Raw genomic sequence first — 18,083 nt, 5'->3', positions numbered from 1 at the left:
ATTCTTCATATGTCTAAGCTATGGGGTAGACTGGCAAATCGGAAGCCTTTTCTTACGAAGAAAAACATCCAAACCCAGCAAAATTTTGCAAAAACACATCTGAAGTCTCCCAAAAGCATGTGGGAAAATGTGTTATGGTCTGATAAAACCAAGGTTGAACTTTTTGGCCACAATTCTAAAAGAAGTGTGTAACGGAGATGTAGGTGTAACAGACAAACGTGGAGAGTAGGAGCACTCATAAAGCTTTTTATTTAACGGTAGCAGGGTTAAAACACAGCCAGGTAGCAGCTATCACAGCCAGGCAAAGCAAGAGTCTGGAATACAGTATAAATGCACAGTGGGGTAACAGAGTCCGTGTTGGTAAAGGGAAATACGCGCTAGGCTGGCCAAACAAAGGAAGTAACAGAGTTCTGGCAAGTAGGGGAAGTCCGTGCCCAGTCTTGGATACGTAAGAATAAGGTTCGCTCTACTTACAACTCTACTTGGAAACACAGCGGGTTAAACTGTCCAATGACAATAGCCACACAGGTCAGATGTATTCAAGCTTATCAGCAGGGGCTGCTGGAGGAGTTCCCCCTCCCTCCACATGGACATCCATCCCATAATATACGTTTCTTCCAAGGCAGACACAAATAATGGAATACAAGCCCACCCCAAACGATCCCAGCAGGGGACAGCTCTCTGGGGTGCAAGGGACAAGGAGGGGCAGAGACCGTGACAATATGTTTGATGCAAAAACAACACTGCACATCACCAAAAGAACACCATACCCACAGTAAAGCATGGTGGTGGCAGCATCATGCTTTGGGGCTGTTTTTCTTCAGCTGGCACAGGGGCCTTAGTCAAGGTAGAGGGAATTATGAACAGTTCCAAATACCAGTCAATATTGGCAAATAAACTTTCAGGCTTGTGATAGAAAGCAGAACATGAAGAGGAACTTCATCTTTCAGCATGACAACAACCCAAAGTATACATCCAAATCAAGAAAGGAATGGCTTCACCAGAAGAAGATTAAAGTTTTGGAATGGCCCAGCCAGAGCCCAGACCTGACTCTGATTAAAAATCTGTGGGGTGATGTGAAGAGAGCTGTGCACAGGAGATGCCCTCGCAATCTGACAGATTTGAGTGTTTTTGCAAAGAAGAGTGGGCAACTATTGACAAGTTAAGATGTGCCATGCTGATAGACTCATACCCAAAAGACTGAGTGCTGTAAAAAAATCAAAAGGTGCTTCAACAAAGTATTAGTTTTAAGAGTGTGCACACTTATGCAACCATATTATTTTATTTTTTTATTTTTACTTCCCTCCATCTAAAAGATTTCAGTTTGTTGTTCGACTGAGTTGTACAGTTTATAGGTCACATTAAAGGTGGAAAACGTTCTAAAATGATTTATCTTTGTATCATTTTTTTATATCACAGAAACCTGACATTTTAACAGGGGTGTGTAGACTTTTTTTTATCCACCATATATAATGTTTGGGGGTTCTAAGTCATTTTCTAGCAACAAAAACGGATTTTAACTTGTAAGCAACACATGACAGGAATAGGCTCAGGCATGAAAGGGTTAACTCATTGATTACCCTGAGATGTTAACCCCTTTCAAAGCCAGTGTCATTAGTACAGTGACAGTGTATAGTATTATCACTGATCACTGTATTAGTGTCACTGGTGATGTCAGTGTACCTCCCAGCCAGCGTCAGTGTCAGATTGCCTGCTGCACTATCATGGCCATACTATAAGTCACTGATCACCACCATTACTAAAATGTATAATTATATATATATATATATAAAATTATATATATATATATATATATATATATATATATATATATATATATGTCAGGGGGGTTGTGACCAATCCACACTATTTTTGCAAAAGAGCACCAACATGCCTCCATCCCAATATATGCGAAAAGATAGGGAGAAGAGAAGCGGGACTTTGTATGAGGCATGTGGGTGAGTATGTTGGGCTATATAGTGAATGTTATAGTATAGATAATGAGATCAGTGTAAGTTCCACAAATGGTAATATATCATAATCATGGTATAAAAGTTTTAATGGCATAGGAATTTGGGCCAAATACAGTCAAAAGAGAACACATTTAAGACCATGGTAAAAGCGTGTTGACGACAGTGTACAAACAGGCAGAGTTCATGAATTGGTTATACAGTAACAACAACACATATACATAGTACAATAAATAAGTGCATCAATAGATCTAAACTCAACGCGTTTCTTGGCTTGAAACCAATCGTCAGGAGTCCGATGCCATGTAACTGTATCAAAAACAATAAAGTACCTATTAATGTATGAACAGATGTTTGTAAGGAAGATACACTGAAAGTGTGATTTTCCATGTACTCACAAGTTGTGCATTGATTGATGATGATAGTGTGTTGCAATACGATATAGGTCTGGGTCCATAGAGTCTCACCCGGGGTTGAGGCAGAGAGCACACCCCAATAGACCGCCGGCACGGCAGCCAAGATGACAGAAGCACCCATGGAGACCGGCAGTCAGGGACGTCTGGCGGGGCCAAGGAGTGTGAGTAAGCTGGGGAAAAAAATGATGATGGTGAGGAAGGGTGTGTGAATGGTGAGTGAGTGATAGTGGGATGAGTGAAAGCAGCATGGGATAACCGTAGGTATGTGAAAGGAAACTAGGGATAAACGGGTGTGAGGGTGAAAGGAGGGATGGGATAAGTGTACAGAAGGAGGCCATTGCTGTGATGGGTGAACCTGGGTGACTGAATGTGTGAAAGTTACCTGTGTGGTTGGTGCCCTGCCGAGCCAGAACAACATGAGTGACGGGATCATGGGATGCCCGGTCAGAGGCAGCCATTTAATGCCGTGGACATGAGGTGCGCGCACGCCAACGTCGTGCGCGGGCGTGATGACGCGGTGAGGAGCAGAAGGGGAGGGCCGATATATGCGGCCGCCCATCGTGCCCTACAGCGTCTAAGTCCGGAGATGGACAACCACTGACGCATCCCGTATGCAGCGGCAAAGACGCCGCAGGCGGGATGTAGGGAGCATGACGCCGATGCGCCGAGTATGAACTTTCCCAAGTTCATACTTTTGTTACCCATTTGTCCTCTGCACACTGAATACGCCGGGTTCCATCCTGTCTACTCCCCGGGGTTGCGACGCGCCCAGCCTAGGACCCATCACCCTCCCGTCTTTGATGTGGGCGGGCCCTGGCCTCGGCGCATCGGCGTCATGCTCCCTACATCCCGCCTGCGGCGTCTTTGCCGCTGCATACGGGATGCGTCAGTGGTTGTCCATCTCCGGACTTAGACGCTGTAGGGCACGATGGGCGGCCGCATATATTGGCCCTCCCCTTCTGCTCCTCACCGCGTCATCACGCCCGCGCACGACGTTGGCGTGCGCGCATCTCATGTCCACGGCATTAAATGGCTGCCTCTGACCGGGCATCCCATGATCCCGTCACTCATGTTGGACTTCTGGCTCGGCAGGGCACCAACCACACAGGTAACTTTCACACATTCAGTCACCCAGGTTCACCCATCACAGCAATGGCCTCCTTCTGTACACTTATCCCATCCCTCCTTTCACCCTCACACCCGTTTATCCCTAGTTTCCTTTCACATACCTACGGTTATCCTATGCTGCTTTCACTCATCCCACTATCACTCACTCACCATTCACACACCCTTCCTCACCATCATCATTTTTTTCCCCAGCTTACTCACACTCCTTGGCCCCGCCAGACGTCCCTGACTGCCGGTCTCCATGGGTGCTTCTGTCATCTTGGCTGCCATGCCGGCGGTCTATTGGGGTGTGCTCTCTGCCTCAACCCCGGGTGAGACTCTATGGACCCAGACCTATATCGTATTGCAACACACTATTATCATCAATCAATGCACAACTTGTGAGTACATGGAAAATCACACTTTCAGTGTATCTTCCTTACAAACATCTGTTCATACATTAATAGGTACTTTATTGTTTTTGATACAGTTACATGGCATCGGACTCCTGACGATTGGTTTCAAGCCAAGAAACGCGTTGAGTTTAGATCTATTGATGCACTTATTTATTGTACTATGTATATGTGTTGTTGTTACTGTATAACCAATTCATGAACTCTGCCTGTTTGTACACTGTCGTCAACACGCTTTTACCATGGTCTTAAATGTGTTCTGTTTTGACTGTATTTGGCCCAAATTCCTATGCCATTAAAACTTTTATACCATGATTATGATATATTACCATTTGTGGAACTTACACTGATCTCATTATCTATACTATAACATTCACTATATAGCCCAACATACTCACCCACATGCCTCATACAAAGTCCTGCTTCTCTTCTCCCTATCTTTTCGCATATATATATATATATATATATATATATATATATATATATATATATATATATATATATTATACATACCATAGTTTGTAGATGCACAAACCACACAAACCAATTATACACTTATTGGGATTTTTCTTTCACCAAAGACATGTAGCAGAATACATTTTGGTCTAAATTTAGGAAGAAATTAGATTGTTTTACTTTTTTATTGGATATGTGTTATATCACAAAGTAAAAAAAATTTCTGTATTTTTCCTTTATATAATAATAATGAAAAAAAAAACAGTGATGATCAAATACCACCAAAAGAAAGCTCTATTTGTGTGAAAAAGATGATATGAATTTAATTTGGGTACAGTGTTGCATGACCGCACAATTACCAGTTAAATTAGTGCAGTACTAAATAGCAAAAAGATGGCCTGGTCATGAAGGGGGTAAAATCTTTCGGTGGACAAGTGGTTAGGGAGGTTATTCATTCTAGAAAAGATACTTTCATGAGTCTAACTCCTACTAACATTTAAATTACTACTACTCTGTTGATAGTATGTACGAATACAGATGTAAAAGTATCTCCTGTTAGTTCTATTTCCCACCTTATCAAATGATCCTTTTTATATTGCAGGTCGCCATACATTCCTCTGTAGAAAAACTGTTTCGCAGCATTTGGACAATCTCGCACAAACCTCCTGTAGTTATAAAATACTTTTTTGATTTTTTGGATACTCAGGGAGAAATCAGAAAAATTTCAGATCCAGATGTATTGCACATTTGGAAGACAAATAGGTATATTTGCATGCTTTGATTATTTAGTGTAAAGTAAAGTATATTGAAGCCCTTAAGGTATCAGTAAAAATATGATGTAATAATAAAATTGCATGGATGAACAATACAAATGTTAGTATTAAATTAAAACTTTCTGCAAACTGAATTACCTGCCATGTAGGTTACAATAGTCTTCAGATTTATGGGCATATGAGCAGTGGTTAGCACTGTTAGATTTACTCTTGGTCTAATAGTGCTTTTACTGAAGTGTGATGTGATAATATGTCTATTTCTATTCTTTTAGTCTTCCTCTGAGGTTTTGGGTCAACATACTGAAGAACCCACAATTTGTTCTTGATATAAAAAAGACTGCACTTCTAGATAGCTGCCTATCAGTAATTGCACAAGCCTTTATGGATGGATTTTCTCTTACAGAGCAACAGTTAGGGAAGGTAATGTATCATGTAAGGGGTTTTAGGAGTACATATTTTCTTCCTCTTTGAAAGTTTTCATGGTCATGAACAATTATACCCATGTGTTTTAACATGACAAACATACTATAATTTGAAGCCAACACCAACATTATTTATGATCCAGTCTTCATTCATTACTATGCCTGAAAAATTGCAATCTTTCCTATTAAAGTTCACATAAGCAACAGGCAACTGCTGAAACGAATGGTGTCTTCCAGACTTTCTAACAACATCATTATATCATGCAATGCTTATCTAAATGGATATTAATTGAATGAATATTTTAGTAGGCCTTCACACAGGATATTATACAGAGATTGTACAATGGTATCATATGTGGGAAAAAAGCAAACTGCATACATGGGGCTCTGGGAGCAAAAGAACCATAGCCCATGTCTAAATTGTAAAATAATATTTGTTCTTTCATTATAGACAGTGAAAGATCACCTTGATTACTTGCACAAGGTGAGAAGTGCAGACTAGTTATCCCTGCAGTTGTCACATACTGATCTATCTGCTTGAATCAACTTGGTCCCAGCTTACTGTAAAGGAGAAGCTGATCTCATTTGGTATGTTGCATAGGCTCAACACAGCAGTGACTCACAAAGAGGAAGCTACTAGTTGTGAACAGTCCTGCCTGAACCTGCAGACTTTGAAGAAGTTCCTTCAGATTGCCTGGCTACAATATCTGATGTTCAGATAATGTTCAGATACAGTGGGGCTGCCCTATAGGCCACCTGCCATGGATGGGGTACCATTAAAATTTTGCTATGTGAGCCTGTGTTGTCTTGTCTTATGTTGACATATGGTCAACTTTGAATGTTCACAGAGAGAAAGAAGGGGCATACTTTTAATGCATTTATAACTTTGCTTTTTTTTGTGTTGAAAGAAGTGTACTTGCATCTTTTACAGTCAGCACCAACAAACAAGCTGCTTTATGCGAAAGACATTCCCCAATTTAAAGAGGAGGTCAGATCCTTTTATAAAGACATCAGAGATGCTCCTTCGCTATCTTCCACAGAGCTCACAGAGTTTCTGACTTCAGAATCAAAGGTATTTCATGAAATGGATCAATTTAGTACAAAAGTAATTGTGCACATGATGTGAACACCCTATTATAACTAAGTTGTCAAACTGACATTGTCAGTGCTATATATTTTATGTAAACAAATGGTGTTCATCACATGACTTCACACTAAGGAGTTTAAGTGAACTAAATACAATATATTTCCATTTCCAGGTATGTGTTATGGCAGACCAGGATTTGCTCTTTTCAGTGAAAACATGAACACTTGCATGTTGTTAAGATAATAGAGTCAGCACTAGGGATGAGGTTCGAGTTGAACGTAAGTTCGACTCAAACATCGGCCGTTCGTCGAATTACGAACATTATGGGCCGTTCGCGCCAAATTTGAGTGGCGCGTCATGGCCCATAATTCACTGCGGCATCACAGTGCATTGCTGGCTGATGATTGGCAAAGCATGCATTATGACCCGCATGCTTTGGTCAATCACAGTGCGGTAAAAACGGAGAGCCATTATTGGCCAAAGGGATTTAGTACACGCCCCACACTATATAAGGCCGCCTGGAAGTTGGCCTTGTGTAGTGTGTTCTGGCGTGCTGAGAGATAGAGAGAGAGAGAGATACAGTGTCATTTCATTTGAGTTAGATAGAGCAGGCAGGCGAGCCAGTTAGCTGCAGTCAGTGTATTTAGTATATATATATATATATATATATATATATATATATATATATATATATATATGCATCCCAGGTGTTGTGTGTGTGTGTGTGTGTGTATATATATATATATATATATATATATATATATATATATACACTGTATGCAGTTTAGCTAGATCCGTGTTCCTGTTATTCTCTTCCTAATATACTTACAGGCAGGCAGCTGCAGTATTTTCAGTCAGTGTACTGTATCCTGTGCACAGTGTGCAACTAAAGCTAACTGCAGACAATTGCTGGTGTTCTCTTCCTAATAATACCACAGGCAGGCAGCTGCAGTATTTTCAGTCAAAAAATACGACAGGAAATAGCAGCACAGGTCACAATATAACAAGTATAAAACACAATGCAAATCGCCAGATAATCCCTTTGAGCAAGTAGCAGTTCCTTGTGAGGAGGTACAGTCTATTAGCAGGGCAGCCTTGTAAGGGGAGGTGAAGCCACTCCAATATGTAAAAAAGAAAACACAGCAACGGGCGCCTCTTAGTAAGATTGTAATATTTAATGAATTTAACAAAAGTTTAGCGCTAAAGGATAACGTGCCTAGTGCAATGTGCATAAGTGAATTTAGACAGCACTAAAAATGAGAATTATAAATACAATAAATGAATAGTGAATACACTGATATAGAAAGTCATTCAGAGATATCTATAAATGGTGATAAATATAAATATATATATTCTCAGTCTGAATGCAGCTTGCAAACCGTATGCAGGGATTGTGATGCAACAGACAAACTGTTTAACAGGGGCATGTAATTACAATTTTTGATGCCTTACTTTGCAGCAGGGCTCATTCTTGCGCTCCAACTAGAGTATCTGTGAGGGGTTACAGTGTTGTGGCACCAGCACCAGTACCTAAGGCCCAATTTTTCAGCCCCTGTTTAACAGGGGTGTGTAATTACAATTTTTGATGCAATACTTTGCAGCAGGGCTCATTCCTGCGCTCCAACTAGAGTATCTGTGAGGGGTTGCAGTGTTGTGGCACCAGCACCAGTGCCTAAGGCCCAATTTTTCAGCACCTGTTTAACAGGGGCATGTAATTGCAATTTTTGATGCAATACTTTGCAGCAGGGCTCATTCCTGCGCTCCAACTACAGTATCTGTGAGTGGTTGTAGTGTTGTGGCACCAGCACCAGTGCCTTAGGCCCAATTTTTCAGCCCCTGTTTAACAGGGGCATGTAAGTACAATTCTTGATCTAATATTTTACAGCAGGGCCCGTTCCTGCGCCCACCAAGAGTAACTGTGAGGCCTTACAGTGTTGTGGCAACACCACCACATCGTCCACCACCAAAGGCCCAATTTTTCTGACCCTGTTCAACAGGGGCATGTAATTATTATTCTTGATCTAATATTTCACAGTAAGGCCCGTTCCTGCGCCCACCAAGAGTAACTGTGAGGGCTTACAGTGTTGTGGCAACACCAACACCTAAGGCCCAAATTTCTGCAGAGTATATAGGGCAGGCCCCTACTTTCAAACATCCAACTTACAAACGACTCCTACTTGCAAACGGAAGGAGACAACAGGAAGTGAGAGGAAATCTACCCCTAGGAAGGGAAATTCTCTCCTGTAACAGTTCCTTGTTTCACTAAAAACCCCCATTTTTCAAAATCCAATTGTCATTGGGACAGAAAGTGAGGTGAAATCTTCTGAACAGGTGCACAGACAGCAAAACAAATCTTACAGGGGTGATAATCCTTCCCTATGTTTTCCAAAAAGCTTAAAAATAGATTTTTTTGGCTGGAGCTACACGTAAAAAATGTACCAGTTCAAAATTACAAACAGATTCTACTTAAGAACAAACCTACAGTCCCTGTCTTGTTTGCACTGCCTCTATACTGCTGTTCAGAGTATATAGGGCCTGGGGGCCCCACGCCTTTCCTTTTTTTTTATTTGGGTGCGGGGTTCCCCTTAATATCCATACAAGACCCAAATGGGCTGGGGGGGGTTTCTTAATGATTTTCATCTATATTGCCGGGACCAGACATGACATTAAAGCCACAAGCAGTTTTAAATGACTTTTTTTCCTTTAGAAATGTAATTTTGAGCAGGGACTGTTCTAAACACGTAAAACACGCGCCACTTTACAGGCATACTACAGACACCTTTAGCCTTTAAAATTCGCACTTTTGATTTCTCACGCTCGAATCCCATAGACTTTAACGGGGTTCGAAAGTTCGCACAAACTTTCGGTCCGTTCGAATGTTCTGATGCGAACCGAACCGGGGGGGTGTTCGGCTCATCCCTAGTCAGCACCCAAAAAGAAAATACAAATATTATTACGCAAATATATAACTGTGTCTTACCTTTATTACATTCCATATCTGTAAAACACATTATTAACCAAGTACCTGCTGTTGTGGGACAGATTTCTAAAGTATGTCATATGTACTTTTATTGCCAGTATCTCCTAAATCTGTAGGAACATTCAACTATTTTCAAGAAACCCAAATATTTACTTAGAAATGTAGAAGGTTATGATTTACGTAACTGTTATTATAAATTGACTGTAATGAGTAAAGTAATCCTTGAAATTGGAAATCCATGTTTCTCTGTACTAGTCTTTCAGTACACCCAGCTAGTAATTTTTTAGCCTTTCCATCAAATAACACTGTGCTGATAATTGCTGAGCCTGTACTTATGATCCAATTACATGTGCAAGGTAAAGGATATCCTTAATATATGGTCCATTTGAGGGATATAGGGACTGGATTTGAGAAAAACAAATTAGATACAAGTTCTTTGAGATCTCATACCTAACCACGCATTGCCAGCCATTCTCAAAATAACTACAGTTTCAAAAACAAGGAGCCCCGTGCATTTTAACATCTAGCCACTGTAAGTGGCATCCATATGGAGCCCCATGACAATGTACTGCAGTCATGACTTAGTAGTCCAGATGTTGTTATCTGTGGTTTGGGTGCTGACTCAACTGATGGCTATCTAGAGGAAACATCTTGGGCTTGTATATCCTCTGCCTGATTTACTGGAATTCACTATAACCTACAGTACATAAGTTACAGTTTGAAGGATGACTTGGATAAAGAAGCATGATCTAACCAGGTTGACTAATTCAGATGTAACTAGTTAGATCTGTCATCTCCTGGTTATTGGATACCTTTAAAATTCATGATCACATGACAACTAAGCATCTATCGGGTATCTAAGACCTTATGGGTATCCACCACAGCGTGTATGAATATGGGATGTTATTGTCTTAATTGGCCCAAAATGATTATGTTCCATCATGTAAAACTGCTGACAATGAGTGGCATGATTTTGTTCTCAAAGCAGTTTCAAGACTAGTTTGACAAATTGCATGGTGCTACTGGTGTAGTTTTGGTTTCAGAAAAATTACTGTTTGATATGGTTCTAAAGTGAGCCTGGTATTTTGGGTATTTTGGCAATTTACCAGTGTGTATCTTTTGCGGTACCAGTGTATTTCTATGAGAAATAAACATTATTATAACATAGTCGACAAATTGCAATCTATCTTTCATAGATCTATTTTAATTATACTAGGCTTCCTTGGTAATCGCTACTATATTTTGCACATCATTATTGCTTTTTGTGTTGCTCTAGTGAATAAGCCTATATAGAAGCATATTTATGCAGAATATAAATGTTGTAGATTGTAGTGATATCTTAAAACGTGAACTAAGGCCTGTACTAAATAATTTTTATATGACACGTACATTTCACTATATCTTTAATATGTCCTTAGAAACATGAACATGAATTTAAAGAAGATGTGGCTATTTTAGAACTGTACAAGTACATTGAAAAATACAATGATGTGGTATGTATACAGTTAATTTTATTGAAAAATATATTTTGTGTTGTGAAAACCAATAATATTACATATATACAGCGTGTGTGTATACATATATATACATATTACATAAGGATTTTCAGAGAAATAAATACAGTACTACCATTTATGCTGCTCTGCACAAAAGCTTGTCATTTAATGTCCCTAGCACACCCATACACACTGTAGGGACAGTTTGTGCAGAAACCAATACCACAAAACCAAGCAATATTTTAAAGTGGAACTTTTGTCAGAAATTTAAGTCCTTGCTAGATCACTTCAGGCTGGCCCTTTTTGCAGGTATAGCTATGTAAAACATTAAAAATAAGTGCCTATACTGTTCAAAATCCAGTAATACACTGAATCACCCTGCTTTGCGCATGCTCATTTGCTCTCTATTTTTTGCCACTGAATGAGATAGTTTCCTTCTTAACAAGTAATCAACTGTACTGGTTAAATAGGCTGTCAGCTGTTTTTAAATAAGTAGCCTAATATAATGTATCAAATAGCTTGCTAGATGTTTTCTGTATGTTTAAAGATTAAGTGCACTTTAAATGATAACTTGAGAAAAATGTTTCTGCTTTTAGTAACAAAACTCTCTATACGAGTCCAGTCAATGTTTTGCTTTCATACAGTTTAAAGTTACGCTAAACAATATCTTTATTTTCTAAAAGAAATAATCCACAAATGTCCACTACCTAATGGCCCTGTAATCTATTTTTCACATAATCTTTTCTTAATGCATTTTACTGCCTTCTTGTAACATCCTCCAGGATTTCCCAAACATCTTTTCCCTGTCACTTTTGGTTGCTTGTAGTCATGTGCACTGCTCTATGCAAACAATATATCTCATAGTCCATAGTGCTAAGCCCATCTTGGGAGCAAGCAAAAGAGAGGGTGGCTATGTTGCTACATACAGTGGGACCACAGAGAACAAATGTAGCCACCCTTTAACAGTAGGTTGTATCACAAGAACAAAAAAATGGATTTTGGAGGAGGCTAAGAGTAATAGAAGGTACGTTTTATGGTAACAATACATAATTGCATCAAATTTTTTCTTTTTAAAACAGAGTTTAGTGTCACTTTAAGTTTCGGCTGCTTGAGCTGCTACATCTGGTGCTATACTGTAACTAATTGAAAACAGTGAGCTTATTAGATGTGCCGGATGAAGAAAATAACTGCCATAGACAAAAATAATCCTCAGATACATGTACTAAGGTGCGGATGGGGACCTCAGTATCCTCAAAAATGTATAATGCCCTACAGAGCGTATTGGTAATGATGGCAGAAAGGAAGGGGGTGGGACCTCTCTTGGGATGCACTTATATATGATTTTGTCATTATAATGAAAAAGCTACATACATTTTCATGTTGGTACATCTCCAGACATCCCAACCTTGGAAAACCTAATTTCAGGGAGGTGGTAAACTTATTGCAGGGAGGTGGCGCTCTGCACTGACAACCATCTCCAGACATCCCAACCTTGAAAAAATGAATTTCAGGGAGGTGGCAAACTCATTTCAGGGAGGTGGCGCTCTGCACTGACAACAATCTCCAGAAATCCCAACCTTGAAAAACCTAATTTCAGGGAGGTGGCAAACTCATTTCAGGGAGGTGGCGCTCTGCGCTGATAACCATCTCCAGACATCCCAACCTTGAAAACCTAATTTCAGGAAGGTGGCAAAGTCAGTTCAGGGAGGTGGCGCTCTGCGCTAACAACCATCTCCAGACATCCCAACCTTGAACAACCTAATTTCAGGGAGGTGGCAAACTCATTTCAGGGAGGTGGCGCTCTGCGCTGGCAACCACCCCCCCCCCCCCCCAATTTTACACAACTATATAAAAGTTGTTGAATGGCCCTTGTGGACACCTTCTAAGTAAATGGCCCCTGTATAGAAAATCTGGCCCCTGCCTGCTGACTCAGTGTCCTAAAATGGGCCCTGCTCAGTCTTGGCATGCTGTGACTCACTGCTCTCTGGGATCATCCTGAGTGACATATGATGTGGGCTAAGAGATGTGCTGAGAGAGTGACACACGGTGATGCTCAGCATCACTGTGTCACTCTATTCACAATCTGCAGAACTCACACACTCTGGAGGACCAGCCTATGTGTGCACCAGTGTGACAGTGGGACTCCTCCCTTCTCACACACACTTGTCTTCCTGGCGAGGTCATCTGTCATAACATCCGTCTGCCTGGCGGGTTCACGCTGCTGGCAGTTGCAGACTGTTACACAGTCTGTCTGCCAGCTTACAAACTGACTCTGTCTGACACCATGGCTGGCACTGCATTATGCTTCGGGGATCTGGATCAACCGCCCGCCGCACGGCCAAGTGAATGGAGTACGGCTGCAGCATCTGCTCAGGCTGCTGTGGCTGAGTGACAAGCTTAGCTGGAATATCGTGCGGCACCCACTGGTGTCCGGGATCCCGCAGTCAATAGCGGGAGACTCCCACAACTTGCAGGAGACTAGGGATGTCTGCATCTCATATACCAATACTGTATAATATGTGCTCTTAACGTTTGCCATCTACTACCATAATAGATGTTCACAGTATAGAACCTGAATTCTTATGCTTATTTTACCATGTTAGTCCTGAGGTAAAACCTTGTAAACTTACCTTGATTAGTGATTAATAAGGCCCCCCAGCGTGCCCCTAAAACTCTTTTGCTAGTTTTTTGTTTTTTTTTAATTGCAGCATTGACAAACACTGGCTCTATTCCACAATGTAATGATGGGGCCTCTAATCAATTGCCAAAACCTCCACATTGCACCATGGGATATGATGTCTAGGCTGCTGAGATTCTGGATCTCAGATCACACCAGTCCAAGTCCAAGCGAAGCTAGGCAGCAAAATCTGTGGGTGCCCTTCTATCACTAAATGAAGTGAGTTTATTAAAGCCTAAGTGCAGTCAAAATAAAAAATAAAAAACATGAATATCATCACAGGGGACATAAAGTACAATCAGTAGAATGTGTCTGTTGTGCTGTACAGCTTCTATGAATGGCAGAACTGGACAGAAAAAGTGGACATAGTCAATGACTGCCTGTGACAGCTCTCACAGTTATATTAACCCCTGTCACATTGGAAGATTACAGCAGTGGGGGTTGATGGAGGAGCAATCCAACTAAAAGCAGAGGCATCCTGATGATTGTAAGTAATGTCCCATGTGCTGATTTTTTGTGTTTCTATTTTGATTGCACTTAGGCTATATCTAAACACAGGTTACTTTAAGCACTATTTTTTTTTTTTTCATAATTAGCTTTAGAATTATGTCTTTTTTGCTATTTGGTGGAACACTCTGTGGCTCAGCATTGACATATGAAACAGGTAGATTCTGTGGTTTCAAGTACTACTATTATTTTTTTGGTAAACACACTAAAGGAGTAGATCTCAGGCCTCCCATTGTACCTCTCTATAGTATCTAGATATAGAATGTTGAAAAAACAGTTGCCATTAGTAATGATTTTCCCAACTTTTTCAGATTATGAACATTCTAGAAAAGGAGACAGGATTTGACTCTGAAGTGAAGCAGTTGTCGATCCTTAAAAAATTAAGCAAAGAAAAGAACATGTGTACATGGGAATAAAAATGACTAACAAGAATGAAAATCTAAATGGGCAAAGCACACAGTGTTTTTAGGACAACCTCTTCGACCCTCCAGGAAAAGGCTTGGAAAAGCATGCAACCTTAAAAGAAATGTATTGATGTTCAAGGGCCGGAATACAAATTGCCTTTACATTGGCTATGAATGAAGGGAGAATGACAGCTAACATACCAAATGTACATTCTGAGGCGGTAAAGGAACTCAGTACAGAGACAATATTTTTTTTCTAAGATAATCTTGATTCACATTCTGAATACATAGGGACCTGGGCATTGTATACTGCTTTTTTTTTCTAACTGAATACATTTTCAGCAAGTACAGAAAAATAGCTTTTGATCCTGACAGGAATCCAGTGTCTTTGTGTACTGAACTGAAATCTCAAATAATGTCTTTAAACTTTCCAGTTCTATTCTGTGAACTACAGAACATCCATATGTAATGCAAACAAGGAGATGGGGAAGTGTTTGTAGTTCAGATCAGTAGAGCAACCTAGGGCGATAACACTGTTCCTTCATAGATAGAGTATGGTGAATGAGCACTGTCACTCTAGAACGGGAAGTGTACTACTGGCAAGATCACAAGGTAGAAATAGACAAATAAATAAATAAATAAAGCTTAAAAAAAAAAAAGCTACAACATATTCAATTTTTGGTTTTGAGCTTAGAAACACTTTAACTTGGAAGTGACCATAGGCAGTGTAGATAATTTTTATTAAACGTTTGGGTCTAAAATTACATTCTTATACATCGTATAACCACCTACCTCACTCACATGCTATTCTAGTTACAACTACAACTTGGTACTGTAGATTATAGGGCATTTTTAAGCTGGGTACACACTAGAAGTTTTTTTTCGTTCAACCTAGCAGGCTGCACAAAAAAAAAACCTGACAGATTGCCATACTAACACAAGCAATGTTAATGCAACGATCTCCCCTGCTGTGCCTTTGAGTTCTGACAGGGGGACTGCTCCCCTCCAGAATACACTGGCTGCCAGCGCTGATCGGATGCTGGTTTTCCAACATGCCCGTTAGACCGGCTTCTGTAGAACAGACAGCTGTACACACGGGCAGAAAGTCGGCCTGTTCCCACCGAACTGACCGATTTTGGTCAATTTTCGGCCACCGGTGTACAAGGCTGAAATAGCTTTTGATTACATTGCTTACACTAATTAGCAGTCATTCTTCATTTAACATTCTTGGTTGCTCTGACTACCTTCCAAAACACAGTAGTATGCAAATATATGCATATGCAGAGATCTTTAGGCAGCCTGTGCATGGATGGGACCATAGAAAAAACACATTGGTTATTAGGTTAGGAAATGATATGCAAAATACAGTGACCTATAACACCCAACTAGTTTCCTGATCCTTTAAGTGGAAGAAAAAACCCAAAGGTAAATATTAATGGGCTCCTGACAGTTACCTCACTTTGCACATTGCTCTTTGCTTATTTAAAAAGCCTGAATGCCTCTTGCAGTCCTATACATATCTAATGCTCACTGCATGGTGTATGATTTTTACCAATAAAATGCTAAACAACATAATCTTTTCAAACCAAATCATTTCAATTCTACAACATGTAAATACAAAGTTGATATGCTGTACAGTACAGTTCTAATAGACAAAGAGGTTGCATTATGTTGCTGTGATTTTACTATGTTCTTAATAATGATTAGGCTGCATTATGTTGTAGTGATGTCACCATATCCTTGTGAAGTAACCAAAAGTGAGGTTTCCAAAACTGGAAGTAGCCTTTTAACCCATTTTTTATGACTTTTTTTTTTTGCACATTTTAGGCATTGTTGCATCTGTTGTAAGGACTTTTGAGCCTATTTTGATGCATTTCCTGCATCTGAGCATCTTTTACAGAAGTACAAAAATTTTGTTTTGCTTTTTTTTGCCCCTTTTGGTTTCATTTTTCCACGGAATGACCAGAGAGATAAAATTGGAGTTGATGTCCTTTTAAAGGAATGGACTTCATGATGTCACTATGTTCTAATAGATAAATTGGCTGCATTATGTCAATGTGCTGTCATGATTTACTTATAAAGTAATAGGTTGCATTATGTCATTGTGATGTCACTATGCCCTTATTAATGGATAGACCGTGTTATGTCGTAGTGATGTCATTATGTCCTTATGAATGGATAGTCTGCATTTTGTTGTAGTGATGCCACTATATTCTTGTAAAATAACTGGAAGTGAGGCTTCCAAAACTGAAAGTGACCTTTTAGCCCCCTTTTCCATGACTTTTTAGCATGTTAAAGTGGTTTTAAAGGTTTGGATTTTTTCTTTAAAAAAAAATACAAACATGTCATATTTACCTGCTCTGTGCAGTGGTTTTGCACAGAGCAGCCCCAATCCTCTTTCTCTCAAGTCCTTTCCCAATGCCAATGGCTCCCACAGTTTTCTCAGGCAATGAGGGGAGGGAGTCCTGGGACAGCTGAGGCTGTCATGCACTTCACTGGATCGAGAGGGAGCTAAGGTGAGTATTAGAGGGGCTTTGGGGGGAAGCAGCATGCAGAAGGTCTTTACAGCCACCTTAAGCATTATTGCATCTGTTTAAGGGACTTTTGAGCACATTTTGCATCCACCCACCCATATTTTTGCTTTTTTGGCCTCATTTTTCCAAGGACTGACCAGAGGGTTATTCCTTATTCAATTAAGAAGAAAATAGTAATTGTAAGTACATGGTAAAAGCAAAAAATGTTTGTTTAACTAATGAATGTAAGATGATTTCATATCAGCATGCAGAGTTGCATGTTGATGTGATTTTTAGTGAAAAGATGGAAAGGTCAACTTTACGCTGAGAGAGGGGGAGCGGTAAGAAAGGCAAGAAAAAAACATAGAGAGAAGACAAAGAAATTTAAAGAAGAGAGAACGGAAGGGAAGAGTCCTTGGGGGACAGCTCCTATAGTGGTCAGATAGTCAAAAATTGAATTATCAAACTGTGGGTTTTCATGGGTGTCAGTTAAAATAGCTGTCGCTTTTGAGGTGTTTCTACACACTTTGTAACGACTGTCCTATTTTTTGTGTTCTGCTGTCCTTCTATTACTATTTTATATGCATAAAACCTTTATGTAAAAAAAGCTGTCAGTTTTTAATTGATCATAATCAGGGGCATTGCTAGGTGACAAAAAGACCGGGGGGGGGGTGGCGCGGCTTTTTTTTTGGGCTGGGCGCTATGGCACTCGGCCACTTTCGGCCGCTATGGCACTCGTATACTTTCGGCCGCACTCCCGATCAGATCAGTCCGGGTGGCCGGCGCTTGGGGCTAACAATGGAATGCAGCATTCCATAGACTTGGGGCTTTTCGGGGTCACATTTGGGGCTTCAGCCCCCCC

General features: G+C 40.3%; 1 protein-coding gene across 1 annotated transcript in view; it reads left to right on the top strand.

Moving 5' to 3' along the window:
- PLXNC1 (plexin C1) overlaps positions 1–16,283 on the top strand; it is a 181,695-nt gene extending 165,412 nt beyond the window's left edge. The window contains exons 27-31 of the mRNA XM_073620173.1: positions 4,964–5,124; positions 5,408–5,555; positions 6,489–6,629; positions 11,043–11,117; positions 14,616–16,283. Of these exons, the coding sequence (XP_073476274.1) occupies positions 4,964–5,124; positions 5,408–5,555; positions 6,489–6,629; positions 11,043–11,117; positions 14,616–14,720 (630 nt within the window). The 3' untranslated portion in view covers positions 14,721–16,283. The remainder of the gene's footprint in view (positions 1–4,963; positions 5,125–5,407; positions 5,556–6,488; positions 6,630–11,042; positions 11,118–14,615) is intronic.
- Positions 16,284–18,083: the final 1,800 nt, after the last annotated feature.

This window comes from Aquarana catesbeiana, linkage group LG03 (genome assembly GCF_042186555.1).
Source record: "Aquarana catesbeiana isolate 2022-GZ linkage group LG03, ASM4218655v1, whole genome shotgun sequence".
Taxonomy (NCBI): Eukaryota; Metazoa; Chordata; class Amphibia; order Anura; family Ranidae; genus Aquarana; species Aquarana catesbeiana.
Note: the sequence above shows the minus strand (reverse complement) of the source record. Positions and strands in the feature narration are given on the sequence as shown.